The following is a 25793-nucleotide window of genomic DNA, read 5'->3' as shown; positions in this document are numbered from 1 at the left end:
GCGCCCAGGTTTGATCCCTGATTGGGGAACTAGATCCCATATGCCCCAACTAAAAGAGTCCTCATGCCGCAACTAAAGATCCTGCATGCCTCGACGAAGATCCCGCGTGCTGCAACTAAGACCCAGGACAGCCAAATAGAAAAATAAATATTAAAAAAAAAAAAAAGACTAATGTGAAAGACCATATGGCCTATGTTTTCTTGTAGGTGTTTTATAACTTTAGTTTTTACACTTAATGTAGCTGTACAGTTTTCCCATCACAATTTATTGAAGAGGCTATCTTTTTCCCATCATGTATTCTTGCCTCCTTTGTCATAGATTAATTAATCTAGTGTGAAATCCAGCAAAGGGCATGTGTGCCCATGGTGCCGAAAGCCAAACTCTGATAGTGGTAGTTTGCAGCAAAGTAAGGATATGTTGCAGGACGCCAGCAAGGGAGTAGGAGGCAAGCCTCAGATCCACTCCAACTTGGTCTTTGAGTTAGTTTTTTGTTTTTGTTTTTTTAAAGGGGGGAGAACAAAGAGGCTGGGATTAATCATTGTCATGGGACATTTCTTACTTGAAGTTTTGGGAGTCTGGTTTATGAGTATCTGCCAAGTGGTCCATGGGTTGGGGGTCTGTTAGCTCACCTTGCCCTGGAGGACAACCTGAGTTTGTACGTTAATGTTGATATGATGATATCTATGATAGCAGTTTTAGTACATTATCGATGGCATCGACAACAGCAGTTTCAGTCATCCAACTGGTTGATTAGTATTAAGTTAGCACAGCATTGAGGTCAGAGGAGACAAGAAAGGGAATAAAGTATAGGACAGAGAGATTAATGATAAACTTGGTAAGGGAACTTAGTTTTAGGGAGACTCAGTTTCAAGTGTGGGTTCATTTCTGGGCTCTCTGTTCTGTCCGTTGATCTATGTGTCTGTTTTTCTGCCAGCACCATACTGTTTTGGTTATTGTAGCTCTGTAGAATAGCTTGAAATCAGGTAGTGTGATATCTTCAGCTTTGTTCTTCAAGATTGTTTTGGTTATTCAGAGTCTTTTGTGTTCTTATACAAATTTTAGAATTATTTATTCTACTTCTGTGAAAAGTGCCATTGGTATTTTGATAGGAATTGCATTGAATCTGTAGATTATCTTGGGTAATATGGTTATTTTAACAATATTTATTCTTCCAATACATGACCATGGTATATTATCTTACATCTTGTGTCATCTTCCATTTATTTAATCAGTGTCTTACAGTTTTCTGAGTACAGGTCTTTTACCTCCTTAGGTAGGTTTATTCCTAGATATTTTATTCTTTTTGATGCAGTTGTAAATGGGATTTTTTTTCTTGCTTTCTCTTTCTGATAGTTTACTGTTAGTGTGTACAGACACAATAGATTTCTATATATTAACTTTGTATTCTGCAATTTTACTGAATTCATTGATGATTTTTTTTTTTTTTTTTTTTTTGGTGGTACGTGGGCCTCTCACTGTTGTGGCCTCTCCCGTTGCGGAGCACAGGCTCCGGATGCGCAGGCTCAGCGGCCATGGCTCACGGGCCCAGCCACTCCGCGGCACGTGGGATCTTCCTAGACGGGGGCACGAACCCGTGTCCCCTGCATCGGCAGGTGGACTCTCAACCACTGCACCACCAGGGAAGCCTGATGAATTTTTTTGATGGTGTCTAGAATTTTTTATATGTACTATCGTATTATCTGCCAACAATGGCAGTTTTACTTTCTTTCCAGTTTGGATTCCTTTAATTTCTTTCTCTTGTCACTTTCTTTATGAAAAGGTATTTGTTACAAAGGAAAGTAAAATTTAAAAAAGTAGTAGAATTGTCTAGAGACCAATCAGTAGTAATAGTATCAATGCCTGAAAATGTGACTTGTATGCTAATTCCCCTGACTCTCATGCTTCGGACTTCAGAACATGCTTCATCCTACATGTGAAGATTAGTAGACTTTTTTCATATAAAGATACAAGTATTTATTACAGATTTATAGTGGGCTCTTGATGTTCATGGGAAATACATCCAGACATACTAATGACTTGACAAGTTAGCAAATACTGTATTTGCTAAAGCTCTCCAGCGCTGATTTCTTTTGGGGCCCTTTTTTACATTGTTATTGCATCATCAGAATTTCTGACTGAGTGAAGATGCTGCACTGTGGTGTGGTTGCCCAGTGATTGACTAGGGATGCTTACTAGCAAATTGTTCTATAGACTAGCAAATTAATTTTCTTCAGCAGTTCTTTGGATGTAGATTTAGTAAAACCGTTACTAATGTGCTGTTAGTGAAAGTCGTAGTGAACGTAGGAAGTAGTCATTAGAGACCTTTTGAAGTGAATTTTCTTCAGGAATAGAGGTTAGCAGGAATGAGAGTTTTCAGGCTCCTAATTGAAATTGTGGGTTTGAGAACATTTTAATCCTCAAGATTTGTCTTTGTAAAGGAGATTGCTGCATAGTAGCTCTATTGGTATTAGCAGGCAGTAGGGATTAATTAGTTGTTTGAAATGAGTTGAATTACAGTGACAGGCATTTAATTAGTTCCCTATGTCATTATGCTTAGTAAAAAGTTTTTTTTAAAAAATTCGGCTGTGATTTTCAGTTAATTTATTTTATTTATTTTTGGCTGTGTTGGGTCTTCGTTTCTGTGTGAGGGCTTTCTCCAGTTGCGGCAAGCGGGGGTCACTCTTCATCGCGGTGCGTGGGCCTCTCACTATCATGGCCTCTCTTGCAGAGCTCAGGCTCCAGACGCGCAGGCTCAGTAGTTGTGGCTCACGGGCCTAGTTGCTCCGCGGCATGTGGGATCTTCCCAGACCAGGGATTGAACCCGTGTCCCCTGCATTGGCAGGCAGATTCTCAACCACGGTGCCACCAGGGAAGCCCGCTTAGTAAAAAGTTTTTATCTAAAGAATTCTCATCTGTTATATTCAGATTTCATAGTTTCATATCAAAGAAAACATAGTGTCTTTCACCTAGTTTTAATGTTGCTACCTAAAAATAACTTTTAATTCATGTTGCTACTATTTGGGGTGTATAGATAAAACCTAACCAATAGTTAACTTTAAAAATAAACTATTCACCTGAAGTCCCTCCCAAGGCAAAACTGATTGCTTGCCAAATTACCATAAATTTACCATCAAAAAAGAACAAAACAAAAAAACCTGGCAATTTCAATCCTAAAACCTGGAGACTTGCCTAACTGGACCCTTTAAAGGAGTGGTCTTCAGTCCACAAGTATATCAAGAGTGCCTCTGACAGCAGAGAGACAATTCTTGAGTGGTTTATGAGGATCAGGATAGCAGTTAAGGGTTAAATATTACATATTATGCATCCGAGTGGGTCTGGAGCCTTAAATATCACTCCTTCAGAGAGGCTTTCCTTGGGTACCCAGTCATCCTGTATTATCTCCTCTGTAGGATATATTTGTTGTGTGATGTTTTTATATTTGTTTCCTAGTTACTTTTCTTTTCCTTTTCTCTGTTGTTGAATAAGTGAGTGAATAAATGAATGAATAAAGGCAGAGGCACAGTAGCTTTGTGGGTTGATAAAACCATAAAGGAGGGGGTGAACAATAATAGTTGTTTGTGAATCATTACAATACAGATTCATTATCTGTGTCTGCTGTTGATGATTGGATCATCTGCAAAGCAGGCTTTTATAATTGGCCTGCCGACATTAGAACATCTAGACCAGAGTTTGTAAATGCCTAGCATGAGAGCCACAAGCACTTCTCCCTCATCTGTGTGGATAACACAGATGAAAGAAGAGCACAGCACTCACTGTGCCCAGGTGGAAGCCGCTGCCAGTCAGTTTGAGTTGGCAGACCAGATGGAAAACATTGGCATCTAGACCACAGTCTACACGGGGGCCTGTCCATGCCAGAATCTAGGGATGCCTTTATCTTTTTGGCTAGTGTTTTTTGAAGAGTTAGAAGTTTTTTTTGAGTCAGTATTGTTGCAAATTACGCCACTTTTTGAAGGGTAATCCTGGAACTTTATGATTCTGCAGAAAGTTTTTATTACTTAATTTGCTTCAGAAAAATAGCTCTTCAGTTTGGTTTATTTGGAATGATGGCCCATTTTCAGAATCTGGGCCATTTGGAGATGAGAGGCCTTAATTGATTATGCCCCTAAGAAACCTAACATTTAAAAATTTTGCATGCTACTTAATTTTTTCTGGTAAGGACTGAAGAGAATCCCTCCCTCTCAGAACAAACAAAAAACACAAACAAACCCACTGGGATTTTGAGAAACATTATTCCTTGGTTACTAATATTTAAATCTCAAATGAATCTTAACATGTGCTTTTAAACTGACATCCTGTGGGAAGCAATTTTGTCTGTAGTTGGAAGTAACTCTGGCACATAAAACTGAGAACAAATTACTGTCTTTTGGGAAATTATTTAAGGAAATGTCCAAAATGTTCTAAAATAGAAAATGAACATTGTATGATCCTTGAAATACTGCTGTAGTGAATGGTCTTTTCTAGCCCCTTAAAAAGAGGTTGTAGGGAGATATCCTTAGATACGATGTATGTGTTCACAGTGGTAACTACTGTATGAAATGTTCAGAAAGAAAAGAAGAATATGTGTTAAGTGGGACAGTTTTCCCCAAAACTAAGAGGAATTTAGACTTGGAAGAGCACACTATGTTTAATTCATTTCCCAGCTTATAAATAAATATTAAAACATTGGAGTAGATTTTAAAATGCCAATTTTAAAGCCCAGAGGCATTTTCCTTACACTGAAACTATAAAACATGGATTTTTCTATTAGAAGACATTTGTAAGTTAGTATTCTTTTAGAATATTAAAGGACGAAACAAGATTAGCAATGACTTGTTCCTGAACTAGTTGTCATAATTCCTTGTGATTGAATGTATTCATGAATTTCACTACTATTGTAGTAGGTAATTTATCTTCTAATTCTAGTTGTGTCCTAGATATGATATACAAGAAGATGGTATTTGATTATTCCATTTAAGAAATCTTTTATTTGGAAACAATTTCAAATTTACAGAAATTTTGCGGGAATAAAAGCATTCCAAAAAACATTTATATACCCTTTACTGAGGTCAAACATTTTACCTCATTTGCTTTATCGTTCATGCACTGCGTGTGTCACCTTAGGTAAGTAAGGTCTATGTACCATGGCCCTTATTCCTAAATACTTAAGTTTGTGTTTTCTAAGCTTAGGAATATTCCCTTGCATAACTAATTTAGTTGCCAACTTCATTATGTTAGAAAATGATACCTCACATTTTACCTCTTCCTATTTTGTCACTTGACCCGATAATGTTGTTTATATTGTTTTTGTTCTCCAGTGCAGGATCCAGTCTAGGGTCAGGTACTGCATTTAGTTGTCATGTCTTTTTAGTCCCCTCTATCTAGTCTGAAACAGTTTTACAGCCTTGATCTTTTATGACATTGACGTCTTTGAAAAATTACCCTCCCTCCCCCGCCTTTTTAAGAGAATGTTCCTCTGTTTTGGATCTTTCTTCATGATTAGATTTAGTTTATGCATTCTCAGCTGAAATACTATATGGGGGATATTGTGTCCTCGTAGTAATACTTCTGTAGGCACATGAAGTCCATCTGAGAAGCCCATGTGAAGTCAAGATGTTGTCTGATTTCTCCATTGTAGAATTGCTTGTTTTTCCCTCTGCAACTGATGCGTAGTTTGTGGGGTACACTTTAAGATCATGGAAATACCCTACTCCTCATCAAAAGTTCCCCTAGATCTACCTTTCATTTTAAACAACTTCAGTAAAAAATAGGTTGCCATTTTTTTTAACTTTTGTAAATTGAAATAAAAGAGCAATATTATCAGTAATTCTACTTATTAGTGAAATATAAGAAGCGTAATAATGCTACAAACTAGGAAAATGGGTATTGATAATAACAGTTTTCCATTTGAATTAAAAGTTCTTGGAAAGAAAAATGACTAACTTGTGTATTTATTGGCCATATCTTCTCACTTGTCAAGTGTGTAAATTTTGGCGATTAAACAATTGAGTCATAGTGTGAGATGACCACTCTGCTTAACATGCGAAAGTAGTTTCTTTGGCTGAAAGGAGAAATTTAGTATGAGTATTTTGTTGTGCTCTTTATTTCATTCTTTAGCTTGATAACTAAAGCCTTAAAAAATAAAAAGATTCTTAGAGAAAGAGACTGTGAGACATTTGTCGAAGCAGGTATTTTTCCACTTGTGTTTAAAGTTTGTTGAATTGGATTGGACTGCTACTACAGAGGAACAGATTAAGCGAAGAGAAACTTCTACTACCATGTTGTTAATAGCTTGATTTCTGCATTTGTTCATTTAAAAGAGCAATGGTAAAGTCTAATCTGTTCCATTTGGAGTCTCTACTTTAAAGCCCTGAAATGTATGAGTATTTCACTGTGTTCTCACTAGTGTCAGATATCATGTATATAAGCAGCCAGTGCTGCATGGTACATCTCTGTACATTAACCTGTTTACAAAGAATAGACCCCTCCCCCATTCTTATTGTCTTAGAGTACACTCAATGAAGTGTCCTTTCACTAATACAGGTCCACTGCCTCCTGTTTTCTGCCTTCGTGGTGTTAACTTTTGCCTTGGTTGTTCTCTTTCCTTCCCCTTTTCTATTTGCCTCATTCCTACGATCTGCAGTAATAAATTTAGGTCAGCTCTGTTTGCTGAAGTTGACACTAACAAAACTTTATGGGACAAGGTCTGCTTTTAGCCTTTGGTATACTAATGAATTTTTGGAAAAAAAAAAAAAGAGCCACATTTTTCCTACTGCTGTAGGCATTCATTTCTTAACTATATTTTAAATGAGAGGCCTATGAATAAAACATAAAACCATAAATGTTAGAGCTCGAAGTGATTTTGGAAATACTCTTCCAAGTACCTTTTTCTCTAGTAAGAAAGCTTAATCCTGAGGGTAAGATGACTTGCATGTGGTTAGTAAGTAGTGTAATTGGTGATAAGATTCCTGGACCTTGAGATAGTCTTTTTTTTTACCGTTTTATTTTGCTTCAATTTTATCTTGTCCGAAGCCAGATTCCAAAGATACTACCTTGTGACTTTGGGTACACATTGATAACTGCAGTTCTGTCCACTGTCACAAAATCACAGTGAGTGTCACTTGTGGTCTTGAATTTGTGTTATTAAGAGAAGGTCAGTTTATGTTTCATATCCTATTTAGGAAGACAGGTATGAAAGCATATTTTTACTTCTCTTCACAGATCTTAAAAATGATGGGACTTTGAGCAAATGACTTAACCTATCTTTGCCTTGGTTTTCTCATCTGAAAAATGGGGATAATGCTACTTACTTCATAGGGTTGTTAAAAGGATTAAGTAAGTTAATACTGATTAATATTTACTAAGTACTTAAAACAGTGCTTCACATTATTTAAGTGTTTGTTAAAATAAATAGCATGATACACAATTAAGTAGTACTTTTAAAGCATCTACTTGTTTCCTGAATTGCTAGTCTCAGCCTAGTGGCATTTTGACAGCATAGAAATAAATTCTGTTATTTAGAGCACAACTGCCAGCTTAGTGGTTTAGTCATTCAGCACAAACTTTGAAAAGTGACGATTAAGATTTGATACGAAGAAAGAAGTTGAAAATGCTTCCAAGTCCGTAAAGTTGTTATACCACAGAATCCATTCATAAAAGCTAATGAATGATTTTTGAACATTTTGCTGTACTCAAGACATTTGGGGATTAAAAACCCGAAGATTTGATTACCTAATTTTCAGCCATTGCAGATTAGCAGTGCCAGGTGAATTAGGGAAAGTTATTGTTAACATCTGCCAGCAGTGAGAAGTAATGGTGAAGAGAGAGATGAACATTTATGAAAGTTCAGGGGCAGCCGTGTATACTACAGCCCCCTACATCATTTCATCATGGGCTGGTACTATAATTGATGGTCGTAATCATAAAATTTTACTACCAGAAGGGCCCTTAAAGGTTATCAAATTTAGTTTTCTTGTTTTTTTTAAAAAAAATATTTTAAGTATTTCCACTTTTTTTTTTGGGCCGCACTGCATGGCATGTGGGATCTTAGTTCCCCAACCAGGGATAGAACCTGAGCCCCCTGCAATGGAAGCACAGATTTTTTTTTTTTTTTAACATCTTTATTGGAGTATAATTGCTTTACATTGTTGTTTTAGTTTCTGCTTTATAACAAAGTGAATCAGCTATACATATACATATATCCCCATATCCCCTCTCTCTTGTGTCTCCCTCCCCCCATCCCTATCCACCTCCTCTAGGTGGTCACAAAGCACTGAGCTGATCTCCCTGTGCTATGTGGCTGCTTCCCACTAGCTATCTGTTTTACATTTGGTAGTGTATATATGTCAGTGCTACTCTCTCACTTCGTCCCAGCTTACCCTTCCCCGCTCCCCTTGTCCTCATATCCATTCTCTACGTCTGCGTCTTTATTCCTGTCCTTCCTCTAGGTTCTTCAGAACCTTTTTTTTTTTTTTTTAGATTCCATATATATGTGTTAACATACGGTATTTGTTTTTCTCTTTCTGACTTACTTCACTTTGTATGACAGACTCAAGGTCCATCTACCTCACTACAAATAACTCGATTTCCTTTCTTTTTATGGCTGAGTAATATTCCATTGTATATATGTGCCACATCTTCTTTATCCATTCATCTGTCGATGGACACTTAGGTTGCTTCCATGTCCTGGCTGTTGTAAATAGTGCTGCAGTGAACATTGTGGTACGTGACTCTTTTTGAATTATGGTTTTCTCAGGGTATATGCCCAGTAGTGGGATTGCTGGGTCGTATGGTACTTCTATTTTTAGTTTTTTAAGGAACCTCCACACTGTTCTCCATAGTGGCTGTACAAATTACATTCCCACCAACAGTGTAGGAGCGTTCCCTTTTCTCCACACCCTCTCCAGCATTTATTGTTTGTAGATTTTTGGATGATGGCCAATCTGACTGGTGTGAGGTGATACCTTATTGTAGTTTTGATTTGCATTTCTCTGGTGATTAGTGATGTTGAGCATCCTTTCATGTGTTTGTTGGCAATCTGTATATCTTTGGAGAAATGTCTAATTAGGTATTCTGTCCATTTTTGGATTGGGTTGTTTGTTTTTTTGATATTGAGCTGCTTGTATATTTTGGAGATTAATCCTTTGTCAGTTGCTTCATTTGCAAATATTTTCTCCCAATTTGAGGGTTGTCTTTTCATCTTGTTTATGGTTTCCTTTGCTGTGCAAAAGCTTTGAAGTTTCATTAGGTCCCATTTGTTTATTTTTGTTTTTATTTCCATTTCTCTAGGAGGGGGGTCAAAAAGAATCTTGCTGTGATTTATGTCTTAGAGTGTTCTGCCTATGTTTTCCTCTAAGAGTTTTACAGTGTCTGGCCTTACATTTAGGTCTTTAATCCATTTTGAGTTTATTTTTGTGTATGGTGTTAGGGAGTGTTCTAATTTCATTCTTTTAAATGCAGCTGTCCAGTTTTCCCACCACCACTGATTGAAGAGGCTGTCTTTTCTCCACTCTATATTCTTGCTTCCTTTATCAAAGATAAGGTGACCATATGTGCATGGGTTTATGTCTGGGCTTTTTATCCTGTTCCATTGATCTATATTTCTGTTTTTGTGCCAGTACCACACGTCTCGATTACTGTAGCTTTGTAGTATAGTCTGAAGTCAGGGAGTCTGTTTCCTCCAGCTCTGTTTTTCTTTCTCAAGATTGCTTTGACTATTCGGGGTCTTTTGTGTTTCCATACAAATTGTGAATTTTTTTGTTCTAGTTCTGTGAAAAATGCCATTGGTAGTTTGATAGGGATTGCATTGAATCTGTAGATTATTTTGGATAGTATAGTCATTTTTCAATGTTGATTCTTCCAATCCAAGAACATGGTATATCTCTCCATCTGTTTGTATCATCTTTAATTTTTTTCATCAGTGTCTTAGAATTTTCTGCATATAGGTCTTTTGTCTCCTTAGGTAGGTTTATTCCTAGGTATTTTATTCTTTTTGTTGCAGTGGTAAATGGGAGTGTTTTCTTAATTTCTCTTTCAGATTTTTCATCATTAGTGTATAGGAATGCAAGAGATTTCTGGGAAGCGCAGATTCTTAACCATGGGACCCCCAGGAAAGTCCCTAGTTTTCTCTTTTTACAATTTATAAAATAACCCTGAAACACCAAGAACACATTAAATCATGTTCCATAGACTGTGAGAAGTTAACCAAGTATGTATTTCATTTTAGAAAGCTTTCTGTGCAAGCTTTTTTAAAAGTTTTGTTATCTAGAAACTTTAGCTACAATTTCTGGCTGCTTTATTATGTATAGCACCTTTTCCTAATATACCAAATAAATGAAGCATTATCTCATACACACCTCTCCTCAGATATTAATTAAAGCCTATTACAGTTCACAATGGCGATCTGTAAGACATGTAATCAGCAACTATTGAGCTATGTGACCTTGGGAATTTCTTTCTTGTTCTGTAAAGTAGTAGGGATAATTGCCTCCCTTTACATCATACATTTCTAAAAAATGTAAAACACACAAAACGTTAAAATTACCATCTTAACTATTTTTGGGTGTACAGTGCTATTAAATACATTCACATTTTTGTGTAACCATCACTGCTGTCCATCTATAGGACCTTTGATCTTCCCAACCTGAAATTCTGTACTCAGTAAGCATTAACTCCTTGTTTCCCCCTTCTCTAGCCTTTGGCAACTACCATTCTATTTTCTGTCTTAATGAATTTAACTACTCTAGGCTCCTTATTTAAATAGAATCATGAAGTATTTGTCTTTTTTGGGACTGCCTTACCCTTAGCATAATGTCTTCAAGGTTCATCCACGGTGTAGCATGAATAAGGTTGGGTTTTTTTAATGTCTTTATTGGAGTATAATTGTTTTACATTGTTGTGTTAGTTTCTGCTGTATAACAAAGTGAAGCAGCAGTACGTATACATATATCTCCATATCCCCTCCCTCTTATGCCTCCCTCCCACCCTCCCTATCCCACCCCTCTAGGTGGTCACAGAGCACCGAGCTGATCTCCCTGTGCTATGCGGCTGCTTTCCCCTAGCTGTCTGTTTTACATTTGGTAGTGTATATGTGTCAGTGCCACTCTTCCACTTTGTCCCAGCTTACCCTTCCCCCTCCCCGTGTGCTCAAGTCCATGAATAAGGTTTTTAAGGCTGAAAAATACTGCATCGTAGGACTAGACCACACTTTATCTGCTCATCTGCAGGTGGACACTCAGGTTGCTTCCACTTTGTGGCTATTATGAATAATTCAGCTGTGAACGTGGTTATACAAATATTTCTTCAAGTTCCTGCTTTCATTTGGGTATATACCCAAATGAACTGGAATTGCTGGATCATGTGGTAATTCTATTTTTAATTTTTTGAGGAACTGCCATATTGTTTTTCATTCTCCAGCCCCTGACAACCACTGATATTTTTACTGTTTTCATAGTTTTGACTTTTTCATAATGTGATATTGTTGGAATCATACAGCATGTAGTCTTTCCACATTGGGTCATTCATTAAATATGCATTTGAGGCTTCTCCATGTCTTTTGTCGCTTAATAGCTAATTTCTTTTAGTACTGAATAATACTGCATTGTCTGGATATACCAGTCTATCCATTCACTTATTGAAGGACATCTTGGTTGCTTTCAGGTTTTAACAATTATAAATAACGATGCTGTAAGCATTTAATGTGTGAGTTTTTGTGTGGACTTAACTTTGCAAGTTCTTTGGGTAAATACCAAGGAGTGTCATTGTTGGATTGTATGGTAAGAGTATGTTTGGTTTTGTAAGAAACTGTCAAAGTGTCTTCCAAAGTGGCTGTACCATTTTGCAAACCTATCAGCAATGACTGAGAGTTCCTCTTGCTCTACATCCTCATCAGCATTTGGTGTTACCAAAGAATACCAGATTTGGGCCACTCTTATTGCTTTGTGGTGGTATCTCATTGTTTTAATTTGCATTTCTGTGGTGACACATGATGTGGTGCATCTTTTCATATGCTTATTTGCCATCTGTATATCTTCGTTGATGAGATGTCTGTTAAGATCTTTGGCTCATACTTTAATTGGATTGTTTGTTTTTGTACTGCTGAGTTTTAAAAGTTCTTTGTATATTTCCCATAACAGTCCTTTATAGAGTATCTTTTGCACATATTTTTCTCTTACTCTGTGGCTTGTTTTCCGAGTCTCTTGGCATTGTCTTTTGCAGAGCAGAAGTTTTTAATGAAGTTATCTTATTATTTCTTTCATAGATTATGCCTTTGGTTTTGCCTTTGCCCATTTTCAGGTTATATTTTTTGTTCTTGTGTTATGGCTAGTTATGATATATGTAGTTTTGATATCATGACTAGATCTTCACACATATAAATCGTATATGTGAAAGTTCTGAAAATTATAATGTCTGTATGTATAAATAAAGTAGTGATTATGGTTGTGTTAACTTTCTTCCTTTCTCTCTCTCTTTCTTTCTCTTTCTTCTTTCTGGCCTTTCTTTTCTTTTTCTTTTTCTTTCTTTCTTTCTTTCTTTCTTTCTTTTCTTTCTTTCTTTCTTTCTTTTTCTTTCTTTCTTTTCTTCCTTCCTTCCTTTCTTTCTTTCTCTCTCTCTCTCTCTGTCTCTCTCTCTCTGTCTCTCTCCCTCTGTCTCTCTCTCTCTCTTTCTCCTCTCTCTCTCTCTCTCTCTCTTTCACATTTTTTTGAGATTAGCCCAAACTCCACTGAACAGGAGGGGAAAAATTTTTAAAGTAGAACACTTTTGGGGTTATGTAGAAGAAATTAATTTGTAAAATTGGAACTCATTGTGCTTGGTACAATTGGTACTTGTAGACAGTTTTGGAATGAATGTGTGGCAAACAATTGGCCAGTGTTAGGGCCTTGAAAATAGTTCCATTTGTTTAATTACTCCCACGTTGATACATTTCATAATCCCGAGCTGTACCTAATAAATAAGAGACCACTTGAGAAATAAACATTTGGCAAATAAAATATATGAATATGTAAATATATAAAATCTGTGTCAATTGTGACTCATTAGGTGTACTTCATAATTGCAGTCAAAATAAAGAATATGACAAGAAAGATGGAAGACCTGTTAGAGAATTATGATACTTCACTGAACGATATAAGGGATTTGAATGTTTGAGTGGACAAACCATGTGCCTAGGTGGAGAGACTTGGTTAAGTATCAAGAGTTGATAAAGGGAAGTTAGTATTTTAACAGAATTATTAATTTTTAAAGTTTATTTCAAATGCGAGAGATGAAACACATTCCTGAACATTCCAACTTCTTGATCTGCTATATAGAATAATATGTAGGATAAGCTACAGTAATTCGTGTAGTCCTAATTTATTTCCAATTAGAAATAAACAGACTAATGGAAAAGAATGGAAGACTCAGATATAGAATTGTCTCTATATGGAATTTGGCATATCACATCAATCTAGTTAGGAAAGTGTGGATTTTTAAATTAGGAGTGAGGGCATCCCTGATGGCGTAGTGGTTAGGAATCCGCCTGCCACTGCAGGGGACACGGGTTGGACCCCTGGTCCAGGAAGACCCAACATGCTGCGGAGCAACTGGGTCTGTGCACCACAACTACTGAGCCTGCGCTCTAGAGCCCCCAAGCCACAACTACTGAGCCCACGTGCCACAACTACTGAAGCCCACGCACCTAGAGCCTGTTATCCGCAGCAAGAGAAGCCACTGCAATGAGAAGCCCGTGCACCACAACGAAGAGTAGCCCCAACTCGCTGCAACTAGAGAAAGCCTGTGCACAGCAAAGAGGACCCAGCACAGCCAAAAATAAATACTAAGTAAATACATAAATATTAAATGAGGAGTGAGGTGATTATAGGTTATACATTTGTAAAAAGGGCCTTTCTTGCATTGTATAATCAAATCCTAGATGGGTGAACATTTTAAATTTAAAAATATAAATACTCTTAGAAGATATTTAATTTTAGTCCTCTGACAGGAAAGTCAGAAACCAAAAAGGGAATATAATTGATTACATAAGGGAGGATCATGTTCATGAAGAAAACATTTTATAAGCCTTGTTAAAAGACTGACTCAGAAAAGCAACAGTGAATTTTAACAGTATTGTCAAAATAATTTCAATCCTAAAAATAGAAAACTTTGAACTTTTACTTCCGATTTACTTGTACCTTGTATGCAAAAATTCACGTATAGGTGCAAGAATTAATAAATGTTCATATGTAGTTGTACAGTATTTCTTAAACTTAAAAATATGTAAAAAATTATAGTAGTTTCAGAAGTATCTTTAATGGAAGACTATGTCTTTGAATGAAAAAAATAATGCACCTCTTCAAGATTTATGGCTATTAGGAGTGTTTTCTTAAGGTATATTGTTATCATCACTAAAAAATTAGTTATTTGCTAAGATGGGTACAGAGTAATGTTGATGTGAAAGGTTTGCAGTGTTACATGTTTTAATAAACAACGATTAGTCTAAAAATGTTTTCTTTCAGTCAGGTCAATTCAGTGAAGATATGATACCTACAGTGGGCTTCAACATGAGGAAAGTAACTAAAGGTAACGTCACAATAAAGGTACGTCAGCTTCTTGCCATACTTGATTTACATTGTTAGCAGATACAAACTAGGAATTTTTCTGTTTGTTTCTTTGCGTTTTACATGAGTATTGGCAGTTCTTAATTAATGAGTGGGCATATTCGAAAAAAGTGTGTAAATCAAGTTTTTTTCTTTCTTGCTCTAATAGATCAAAATGTGTGTGTTGAAATGTTGTTAAGTGCCCATAAAAAACTTAGCATATGGGTTGGCAGAAGTATTATTTGGGATTTAGGTGTTCCTAGGAAAGAAAAATCCCATCTTCAGAGTATTTGGAATGTGATATTATTACATTATTTCATGAATGATATTTTATATTGAAAGATAATAATTGTTTATAATGTTGGTAATTTAGTATTATATTTGTGGTAGCAAATATGGTAAACTAGTTTTCCCTTTCTTTGCTAATAAGCCCTAAAATTAAAACTATAAAACAGTAAAAAGTTAACTAGTTTAACATAATTTTGTTTCTAGAGTAAGTTTCATAGGTTCGAATAATGGACTGTTGGACTGTTTTTTAATTTATTAGTAGTATTATTTTTGGCTTCCCTGTTCATGGGGGGAGTTTACTTCTATAGCCTGAACTTTATGGCCATTTTACCCAGTTCTTGTGGTTCACAGAAGCTGTTTACTAAATTCGTTCCATAGCTTATCTAATGAAGCTGCTAATTTTTCGTGTGTGTCTTCATGCATGTTTCCAGTGTCTATGGCTAAATTGGAAGCCTCCTAAAGATAAATATCATGACTTCAGACCTTTACATAGCCCTACAGAGTAGCCATAATAGTGAAATTACTGTGGGTAGTAGCTTTCATATGGGTAAAATAATTTTATATAAGAAAAGCACCTAGGTAGGAATGTTTTCTGTTATGTACAGAATAACTAAAAACGATTAGATGTTAATATATACCCAATCAGACAACTAAAATAGATTCTGAATGAACTGTTTTTTTCTGTCTTGGACTCCAAATATGGATGACGGCTGATTATGCAGATTCTAAGAGTGCTATTTCAAAAAATACGTATTTTCAATATTGGAAATTTATTGGTTAACAGGCAAAGAAAGTATTGCACAGGAACTAAATGTTTGCTCAAGCACCACCTGTTAGGTCTAATGTAAACATATTAAGTATGAGCTTCAAGTTTAGAAGTGGCCCCAAGAACTTCCAGATTAAGAGCTTGTTTGACCTCAAGTTTTTCAAAAGCAGTTTGGCTCTAATACTGTGGAAATGAGCATATCTGCTTGATCTTTGTCCCCTCCTTCTGCTGCTTTTTTCTTCAATGTGTTATTTGAAATATCTTTATTAAGAACTGTCTATCTTGATTTGAAGATTTGGGACATAGGAGGACAACCCCGCTTCCGGAGCATGTGGGAACGGTACTGCAGAGGGGTCAACGCTATTGTGTAAGCTGCTTCCACGCCCCTCCCCCCCCCGCCCCGTCTCCCCCCTTGCAGTCAGTTTAGGTTTCAAGGGAAAAACGCTGGTTTTCATACTTTTAAAGGCTCAATTTTTACTTTGGGCAATAACAGTCTTTCTTAGATATTTTCTTAGTGTAATCCCATTAGCATCAGACTTTAAAAATAGAATGAGAGTTTTATTTGCTTTTTATGTAGCTAAGAGCTAATGGATATAAATGTTTTACTATCATGTATTAGCCCCCTAAGAACAGTCTACCTATCTACTTATTTTATTGAAGTATAGTTGATTTTCAGTATTGTGTTGGTTTCAGGTATACAACATAGTGATTCAGTAGTTTTAATTATATTCCATTATAGGTTATTACAAGATAATGGGTATAATTCGCTGTGCTATACAGTATATCCTTGTTGCTTATCTAATTTTATATATAGTAGTTTGTAGAACAGTCTATTAGAAAGTATTTTTGGGTGCCAGCCTTTTAAAATCGAGGACTTTATTTTAATGAACAGTTACAGTAGTATAAATTAAGAAAATTAAAACATCTATTAATTGCGATCATCAAAGAATATGGTGGAGACATATTGAGATCACTTTATGTTTCTGTAAAGCTACATGATAGATGCTGCAGATCGTGAAAAGATAGAAGCCTCTCGAAATGAACTACATAATCTTCTAGATAAGCCACAATTACAAGGAATTCCAGTGAGTATGGAGTACTGGTTAATTTTACATTATATAATTATAATATTTATAATTATTATTACAAGTATAATTACACATTTTTATTTATTGTGTTTGAAATCAGTAAAATGTCTTTTGTTTTAAAGCGTGGAAGGCTTACATTTACTGAGTATCTGCCACATACTGTGCAGTGTGCTGTTTATTCATTTCTTAACCAGCTGTTTATTGCACTGTATGTAGTAGGAGCAGTGCTTAGTCCTGGGGAAATAGTAGTGAGCAGAAGTGAAAAGAAACATGCTGCCTACAATCATGGAGCTTATGGTTTAGTAGGAAGCTAGGTAGATGATATGAAATCATTTGAATAATACGGCTGTGATCAGTGCTACAAGGGAGAGGTACAAGGGGCTATTGAGTTGTAAGTTAGAGGGGAGATTTAATGTAGTTTGAGGGAAGAAGGAAGGATTCCCTGAGGAAGTGCTGCTTGAGCTGAGATGTGAGGGATGTGTAGGCATGTGAGGGATGTGACAGCTGGAGGAAAAGGGAGTTGCAGGCAGAGGCTCTTTGGTAGGAGGAGGTGGGGCACTGGGAGGAAGCCAGTGTTTCTTGAGCACAGAGCAGAGTGAGGAGGGTGGGGTAGAGTGTGGCGAGCTTGCGGCGGCCCGGACACTAGAAGAGGCTGTGTGGGGCGGGACTGTTTGTTTCTCTTTATTTATTTATTTTAACATCTTTATTGGAGTATAATTGCTTTACAATGATGTGTTTCTGCTGTATAACAAAGTGAATCAGCTATACATATATCCCCATATCCCCTCCATCTTGGGTCTGCCTCCCACCCTCCCTATCCCACCCCTCTAGGTGGACACAAAGCACCGAGCTGATCTCCCTGTGCTGTGCACCTGCTTCCCTCTAGCTATCTATTTTACGTTTGGTACTGTATGTATGTATGTCCATGCCACTGTCTCACTTTGTCCCAGCTTACCCTTCCCCCTCCCCATATCCTCAAGTCCATTCTCTAGTAGGTCTGCATCTTTATTCCTGTCTTGCCCCTAGGTTCTTCTGATCATTTTTTTTTCTTTTTTTAGATTCCATGTATATATGTGTTAGCATTGGTATTTGTTTTTCTCTTTCTGACTTACTTCACTCTGTATGACAGTCTCTAGGTCCATCCACCTCACTACAAATAACTCAATTTCGTTCCTTTTTATGGTTGAGTAATATTCCATTGTGTATATGTGCCACATCTTCTTTATCCATTCAGCCGATGATGGACACTTAGGTTGCTTCCACCTCCTGGCTATTGTAAAAAGAGCTGCAATGAACATTTTGGTACATGACTCTTTTTGAATAATCGTTTTCTCAGCGTATATGCCCAGTAGTGGGATTGCTGGGTCGGATGGTAGTTCTGTTTTTAGTTTTTTAAAGAACCTCCATACTGTTCTCCATAGTGGCTGTACCAATTTACGTTCCCACCAACAGTGCAAGAGGGTTTCCTTTTCTCCACACCCTGTCCAGCATTTATTGTTTCTAGATTTTTTGATGAGGGACATTCTGACCGGTGTGAGATGATAGCTCATTGTAGTTTTGATTTGCATTTCTCTCATGATTAATGATGTTGAGCATTCTGTCATGTGTTTGTTGGCAATATGTATATCTTTGGAGAAATGTCTATTTAGGTATTCTGCCCATTTTTGGATTGGGTTGTTTGTTTTTTTGATATTGAGCTGCATGAGTTGCTTGTATGTTTTGGAGATTAATCCTTTGTCAGGTGCTTCATTTGCAAATATTTTCTCCCATTCTGAGGGTTGTCTTTTCGTCTTGTTTATGGTTTTCTTTGCTGTGCAAAAGCTTTTAAGTTTCATTAGGTCCCATTTGTTTATTTTTGGTTTTATTTCCATTTCTCTAGGAGGTGGGTCAAAAAGGATCTTGCTGTGATTTATGTCACAGAGTGTTCTGCCTATGTTTTCCTCTAAGAGTTTTACAGTGTCTGGCCTTACATTTAGGTCTTTAATCCATTTTGAGTTTATTTTTGTGTATGGTGTTAGGGAGTGTTCTAATTTCATTCTTTTACATGTAGCTGTCCAGTTTTCCCAGCACCACTGATTGAAGAGGCTGTCTTTTCTCCACTCTATATTCTTGTCTCCTTTATCAAAGATAAGGTCACCATAGGTGTGTGGGTTTATGTCTGGGCTTTCTATCCTGTTCCATTGATCTATATTTCTGTTTTTGTGCCAGTACCACACTCTCTTGATTACTGTAGCTTTGCAGTATAGTCTGAAGTCAGGGAGCCTGATTCCTCCAGCTCTGTTTTTCTTTCTCAAGATTGCTTTGGCTATTCAGGGTCTTTTGTGTTTCCATACAAATTGTGAATTTTTTTGTTCTAGTTCTGTGAAAAATGCCATTGGTAGTTTGATAGGGATTGCATTGAATCTGTAGATTATTTTGGGTAGTATAGTCATTTTCACAGTGTTGTTTCTTCCAATCCAAGAACATGGTATATCTCTCCATCTATTTGTATCATCATTAATTTCTTTCATCAGTGTCTTAGAATTTTCTGCATGTAGGTCTTTTGTCTCCTTAGGTAGGTATTCCTAGGTATTTTATTCTTTTTGTTGCAGTGGTAAATGGGAGAGTTTTCTTAATTTCCCTTTCAGATTTTTCATCATTAGTGTATAGGAATGCAAGAGATTTCTGTGCATTAATTTTGTATCCTGCTACTTTACCAAATTCATTGATTAGCTCTAGTAGTTTTCTGGTAGCATCTTTAGGATTCTCTATGTATAGTGTCATGTCATCTGCAAACAGTGACAGCTTTACTTCCTCTTTTCCGATTTGGATTCCTTTTATTTCTTCTCTGAATGCTGTGGCTAAAACTTCCAAACCTATGTTAAATAATAGTGGTGAGAGTGGGCAACCTTGTCTTGTTCCTGATCTTAGTGGAAATGCTTTCAGTTTTCACCATTGAGGATGAAGTTGGCTGTGGGTTTGTCATACATGGTCTTTATTATGTTGTGGAAAGTTCCCTCTATGCCTACTTTCTGCAGGGTTTTTATCATAAATGGGTGTTGAATTTTGTCAAAAGCTTTCTCTGCATCGATTGAGATGATCATATGGTTTTTCTCCTTCAGTTTGTTAATGTGGTGTATCACATTGATTGATTTGCGAATATTGAAGAGTCCTTGTATTCCTGGGATAAACCCCACTTGATCATGCTGTATGATCCTTTTAATGTGCTGTTGGATTCTGTTTGCTAGTATTTTGTTGAGGATTTTTGCATCTATGTTCATCAGTGATATTGGCCTGTAGTTTTCTTTCTTTGTGACATCTTTGTCTGGTTTTGGTATCAGGGTGATTGTGGCCTTGTAGAATGAGTTTGGGAGTGTTCCTCCCTCTGCTATATTTTGGAAGAGTTTGAGAAGGATAGGTGTTAGCTCCTCTCTAAATGTTTGATAGAATTCACCTGTGAAGCTATCTGGTCCTGGGCTTTTGTTTGTTGTAAGATTTTTAAGCACAGTTTCAACTTCAGTGCTGTGATTGGTCTGTTCATATTTTCTTTTTCTTCCTGGTTCAGTCTCGGAAGGTTGTGCATTTCTAAGAATTTGTCCATTTCTTCCAGGTTGTCCATTTTATTGGCATATTGTTGCTTGTAGTGATCTCTCATGATCCTTTGTATTTCTGCGGTGTCAGTTGTTACTTCTCCTTTTTCATTTCTAATTCTATTGATTTGAGTGTTCTCCCTTTTTTTCTTGATAAGTCTGGCTAATGGTTTATCAATTTTGTTTATCTTCTCAAAGAACCAGCTTTTAGTTTTATTGATCTTTGCTATCATTTCCTTCATTTCTTTTTCATTTATTTCTGATCTGATCTTTATGATTTCTTTCCTTCTGCTAACTTTGGGGGGTTTTTTGTTCTTCTTTCTCTAATTGCTTTAGGTGTAAGGTTAGGTTGTTTGTTTGAGATGTTGTTTGTTTCTTAAGGTAGGCTTGTATAGCTATAAACTTCCCTGTTAGGACTGCTTTTGCTGCATTCCATAGGTTTTGGGTCGTCGTGTTTTCATTGTCATTTGTTTCTAGCTATTTTTTGATTTCCTCTTTGATTTCTTCAGTGATCTCTTGGTTATGAAGTAGTGTGTTGTGTAGCCTCCATATGTTTGTATTTCTTACAGATTTTTCCCTGTAATTGATATCTAGTCTCATAGCGTTGTGGTCGGAAAAGATACTTGATATGATTTCAATTTTCTTAAATTTACCAAGGCTTGATTTGTGACCCAAGATGTGATCTATCCTGGAGAATGTTCCATGAGCAGTTGAGAAGAATGTGTCTTCTGTTGTTTTTGGATGGAATGTCCTATAAATATCAATTAAGTCCATCTTGTTTAATGTATCATTTAAAGCTTGTGTTTCCTTATTTATTTTCATTTTGGATGATCTGTCCGTTGGTGAAAGTGGGGTGTTAAAGTCCCCAACTATGAATGTGTTACTGTCGATATCCCGTTTTATGGCTGTTAGTGTTTGCCTTGTGTATTTAGGTGCTACTATGTTGGGTGCATAAATATTTAGAATTGTTATATCTTCTTCTTGGATTGATCCCTTGATAGTTATGTAGTGTCCTTCTTTGTCTCTTGTAATAGTCTGTGTTTTAAAGTCTGTTTTGTCTGATATGAGAATTGCTGCTCCAGCTTTCTTTTGATTTCCATTTGCGTGGAATATCTTTTTCCATCCCCTCACTTTCAGTCTGTATGTGTCCCTAGGTGTGAAGTGGGTCTCTTGTAGACAGTATATATGCGGGTCTTGTTTTTGTAAGCATTCAGCCAGTCTGTGTCTTTTGGTTGGAGCATTTAACCATTTACACTTAAGGTAATTATCAATATGTATGTTCCTGTTACCATTTTCTTAAGTGTTCTGGCTTTATTATTGTATGTCTTTTCCTTGTCTTTTTTTTCCTGCCTAGGGAAGTTTCTTTAACATTTGTTGTAAAGCTGGTTTGGTGGTGCTGAATTCTCTTAGCTTTTGCTTGTCTGCAAACCTTTAATTTCTCTGTCAAATCTGAATGAGATCCTTGTTGGGTAGAGTAATCTTGTTTGTAGATTTTTCTCTTTCATCACTGTAAATATGTCCTGCCACTCCCTTCTGGCTTACAGAGTTTCTGCTGAAAGATCAGCTTATGTTAACTTTATGGGGATTCCCTTATGTGTTACTTGTATTTTTTCCCTTGCTGCTTTTAATATTTGTCCTTTGTATTTAATTTTTGATAGTTTGAATAATATGTGTCTTGGCATGTTTCTCCCTGGATTTATTATGTCTGGGACTCTCTGTGCTTCCTGGACTTGATTAACTATTTCCTTTCCCATATTAGGGAAGTTTTCAACTATAATCTTTTCAAATATTTTCTCAGTCCCTTTCTTTTTCTCTTCTTCTTCTGGGACCCCTATAATTCCAATGTTGGTGCGTTTAATGTTGTCCCAGAGGTCTCTGAGAGTGTCCTCAATTCTTTTCATTCTTTTTTCTTTATTCTGCTCTGCAGTAGTTATTTCCACTATTTTATCTTCCAGGTCACTTATCCGTTCTTCTGCCTCAGTTATTCTGCTATTGATCCCTTCCAGAGAATTTTTAATTTCATTTATTGTGTTGTTCATCTCTGTTTGCTCTTTAGTTCTTCTAGGTCCTTGTTAAACGTTTCTTGTATTTTCTCCATTCTATTTCCAAGATTTTGGATCATCTTTACTATCATTCTGAATTCTTTCTCAGGTAGACTGCCTATTTCCCCTTCATTTGTTAGGTCTGGTGGGGTTTTGCCTGGCTCCTAAATCTGCTGTGTGTTTTCCTGTCTTCTCATTTTGCTTATCTTACTGTATTTGGGGTCTCCTTTTTGCAGGTTTCATGTTTGTAGTTCCCGTTGTTTTTGGTGTCTGTCCCCAGTGGCTAAGGTTGGTTCAGTGGGTTGTGTAGGCTTCCTGGTGGAGGGGACTGGTGCCTGAGTTCTGGTGGATGAGGATATGGTTTTTCTGGTGGGCAGGTCCATGTCTGGTGGTGTGTTTTGGGGTATCTGTGACCTTATTATGATTTTAGGCAGCCTCTCTGCTAATGGATGGGGTTGTGTTCCTGTCTTGCTAGTTGTTTGGCATAGGGTGTCCAGCACTGTAGCTTGCTGGTTGTTGAGTGAAGCTGGGTCTTGGTGTTGAGATGGAGATCTCTGGGAGATATTCACCATTTGATATTGTGTGGAGCTGGGAGGTCTCTTGTGGACCAGTGTCCTGAACTTGGCTCTCCCACCTCAGAGGCACAGCCCTGACACCTGGCTGGAGCACCAAGAGCCTGTCCTCCACACAGCTCAGAAAAAAGGGAGGAAAAAAAAGAAAGAAAGAAAGAAGAAGATAAAATAAAATAAAATAGTCATTAAAATAAAAAATAATTATTAAGAAAAAAATGTTTTAAGTAAAAAAAAAATGGACAGACAGAACCGTAGGACAAATGGTAAAAGCAAAGCTATACAGAGAAAGTCACACACAGTAGCATATACATACACACTCAGAAAAAGAGATAAAGGGAAAAAAAATATATATAGCATTGCTCCCAAAGTCCACCTCCTCAATTTGGGATGATTCGTTGTCTATTCATGTACTCCACAGATGCAGGGTGCATCAAGTTGATTGTGGAGATTTAATCTGCTGCTCCTGAGGCTGCTGGGAGAGATTTCCCTTTCTCTCTTTGTTCGCACAGCTCTGAGAGTTCAGTTTTGGATTTGGCCCCGCCTCTGTGTGTAGGTCGCCTGAGGGCGTCTGTTCTTCTCTCAGACAGGATGGGGTAAAAGGAGCAGCTGATTCGGGGGCTCTGGCTCACTCATGCCGGGGGGAGGGAGGGGTACGGATGCGGGGCAAGCCTGCAACGGCAGAGGCCGGCGTGACGTTGCACCAGCCTGAGGCGCGCCGTGCGTTCTCCCGGGGAAGTTGTCCCTGGATGCCGGGACCCTGGCGGTGGCGGGCTGCACAGGCTCCCGTGAGGTGAGGTGTGGAGAGTGACCTGTGCTCGCACACAGGCTTCTTGGTGGCGGCAGCAGCAGCCTTAGCATCTCATGCCTGTCTCTGGGGTCCGCGCTGTTAGCCGCGGCTCGCGCCCGTCTCTGGAGCTCATTTAGGTGGTGCTCTGAATCCCCTCTCCTCGCGCACCAGGAAACAATGGTCTCTTGCCTCTTAGGCAGTTCCAGACTTTTTCCCGGACTCCCTCCCGGCTAGCCGTGGTGCACTAACCCCCTTCAGGCTGTGTTCACGCAGCCAACCCCAGTCTTCTCCCTGTGCTCCGACCCTGAGCCTCAGCTCCCAGCCCCGCCCGCCCCGGCGGGTGAGCAGACAAGCCTCTCGTGCTGGTGAGTGCCGGTCGGCACCGATCCTCTGTGCGGGAATCTCTCTTCTTTGCCCTCCGCACCCCTGTTCCTGCGCTCTCCTCCATGGCTCTGAAGCTCCCCCCCGTGCCACCCGCAGCTTCTGCCCACGAAGGGGCTTCCTAGTGTGTGGAAACCTTTACTCCTTCACAGCTCCCTCCCACTGGTGCAGGTTCATCCCGGTTCTTTGTCTCTGCTTATTCTTTTTTCTTTCAGCCTACCCAGGTACGTGGAGAGTTTCTTGCCTTTTGGGAGGTCTGAGGTCTTCTGCCAGCGTTCAGTCAGTGTTCTGTAGGAGCAGTTCCACGTGTAGATGTATTTCTCATGTATCTGTGGGGAGGAAGGTGATCTCTGCGCCTGACTCTTCCGCCATCTTGAAGCTCCCTGGGTGTTTTGTTGTTGTTGTTGTTTTTTGCGGTACGCGGGCCTCTCGCTGTTGTGGCCTCTCCCGTTGCGGAGCACAGGCTCTGGACTCGCAGGCTCAGCGGCCATGGCTCACGGGCCCAGCAGCTCTGCGGCATGTGGGATCTTCCCGGACCGGGGCACGAACCCACATCCCCTGCATCGGCAGGCGGATTCTCAACCACTGCGCCACCAGGGAAGCCCTCCCTGGATGTTTTTAAATGATGAGATTTATCATCTAAATCATTCTGATGTCACTTTAAGAATGGATTGAAGCGTGACTGTAAGGACGACAGTTTTAGGAAGCTATTGAAGTTGTCTTGGCAAAATAGAGTACCATGGATTAGGGTGGTCGTAGACAAGGTCGTGAGAAGGAAATAGACTGGAAGGATCTTTAGGAAGAGTGGCCACCAGACTTGGTAGTTTTACATGGGAAGATATAAAGGATAGTTCCTAGTTCCTGGCTCTTTTAGTCAGGTGGAAGGTGGTGCCATTTGTTGAGCTAAGGGATGCTGGAAAGGACTAGGCTTTACCCTCATGACCAGTTCACGAGTGTCAGATCCTCGCGGTATGTTGTCTCAGCGGTATGTTGTCTCAGTTAATCCTCACAAGGTATTGAGGTCGATGGTGTGATCCCTCCTTTGTAATAGTTGTTATTCACTCAAGATCACACGGTCATTAGCATTTTGGCACAGCTAGGTTTTGACTCCATGTCTTTCTGACTTCAAAGTCTATTCTTCTTCTTCTATGTTAACAACTAGTTTTACATACCATAAGTAAGAGAATCAGTCTTATCTTGGTCACCGTAAGAGTTCTTAGTTGCAAGCAATAGAAAAGAAAGCTGATTTAAGTAGAAAGGAATTTACTGAAAGGATATTGGGTATCTCACCGAGTCTGGGAGAAGGCTGCCCATAACCATCTTCAGAAAATAGGCTGGAACAAGGGAGGCTCAGCAGCTGCTAGGACCACATCCAGACTTACACCATCGAGTAAGTCTGGTGACTTCATGCAGTTTCTGAACACCAGACACAGTTGCTCCGATTGGAAGGTCATTTAGTTGATGCCCCTTCCCTAGCAGAATGGATTCTCTATCCCCACTTTCTTGCAGTACTGACTCTGCATTTGTAGTTCTGGTTGATCCTAGATTATGTGTCCATTCTCCAGCAGAAAGGAAGGTTGGAAAAGAAGTTGTCTACAGAAGCAAGAAGCTTTATTGGGAGGCAGGTTCATAAGGTGGAAGATTTCTTAAATGTAGGAAGAGGGCTAAGATGTCAGGCAACCCCAAACTGACAACTGATCACAAATGACCATGATGCAGTTTTTAAAACT

The 25793-nt window shown here is 38.3% G+C and overlaps 1 protein-coding gene across 1 annotated transcript in view; it reads left to right on the top strand.

Moving 5' to 3' along the window:
* Positions 1 to 25793, top strand: part of ARL8B (ARF like GTPase 8B) — a 65661-nt gene that overhangs the window by 34169 nt on the left and 5699 nt on the right. The window contains 3 exon segments of the mRNA XM_030867791.2: positions 14490 to 14570; positions 15918 to 15991; positions 16616 to 16709. Coding sequence (XP_030723651.2) covers positions 14490 to 14570; positions 15918 to 15991; positions 16616 to 16709 — 249 coding nt within the window.

This window comes from Globicephala melas, chromosome 11 (genome assembly GCF_963455315.2).
Source record: "Globicephala melas chromosome 11, mGloMel1.2, whole genome shotgun sequence".
NCBI lineage: Eukaryota > Metazoa > Chordata > Mammalia > Artiodactyla > Delphinidae > Globicephala > Globicephala melas.
This window is presented reverse-complemented; position numbering and strand designations above follow the sequence as displayed.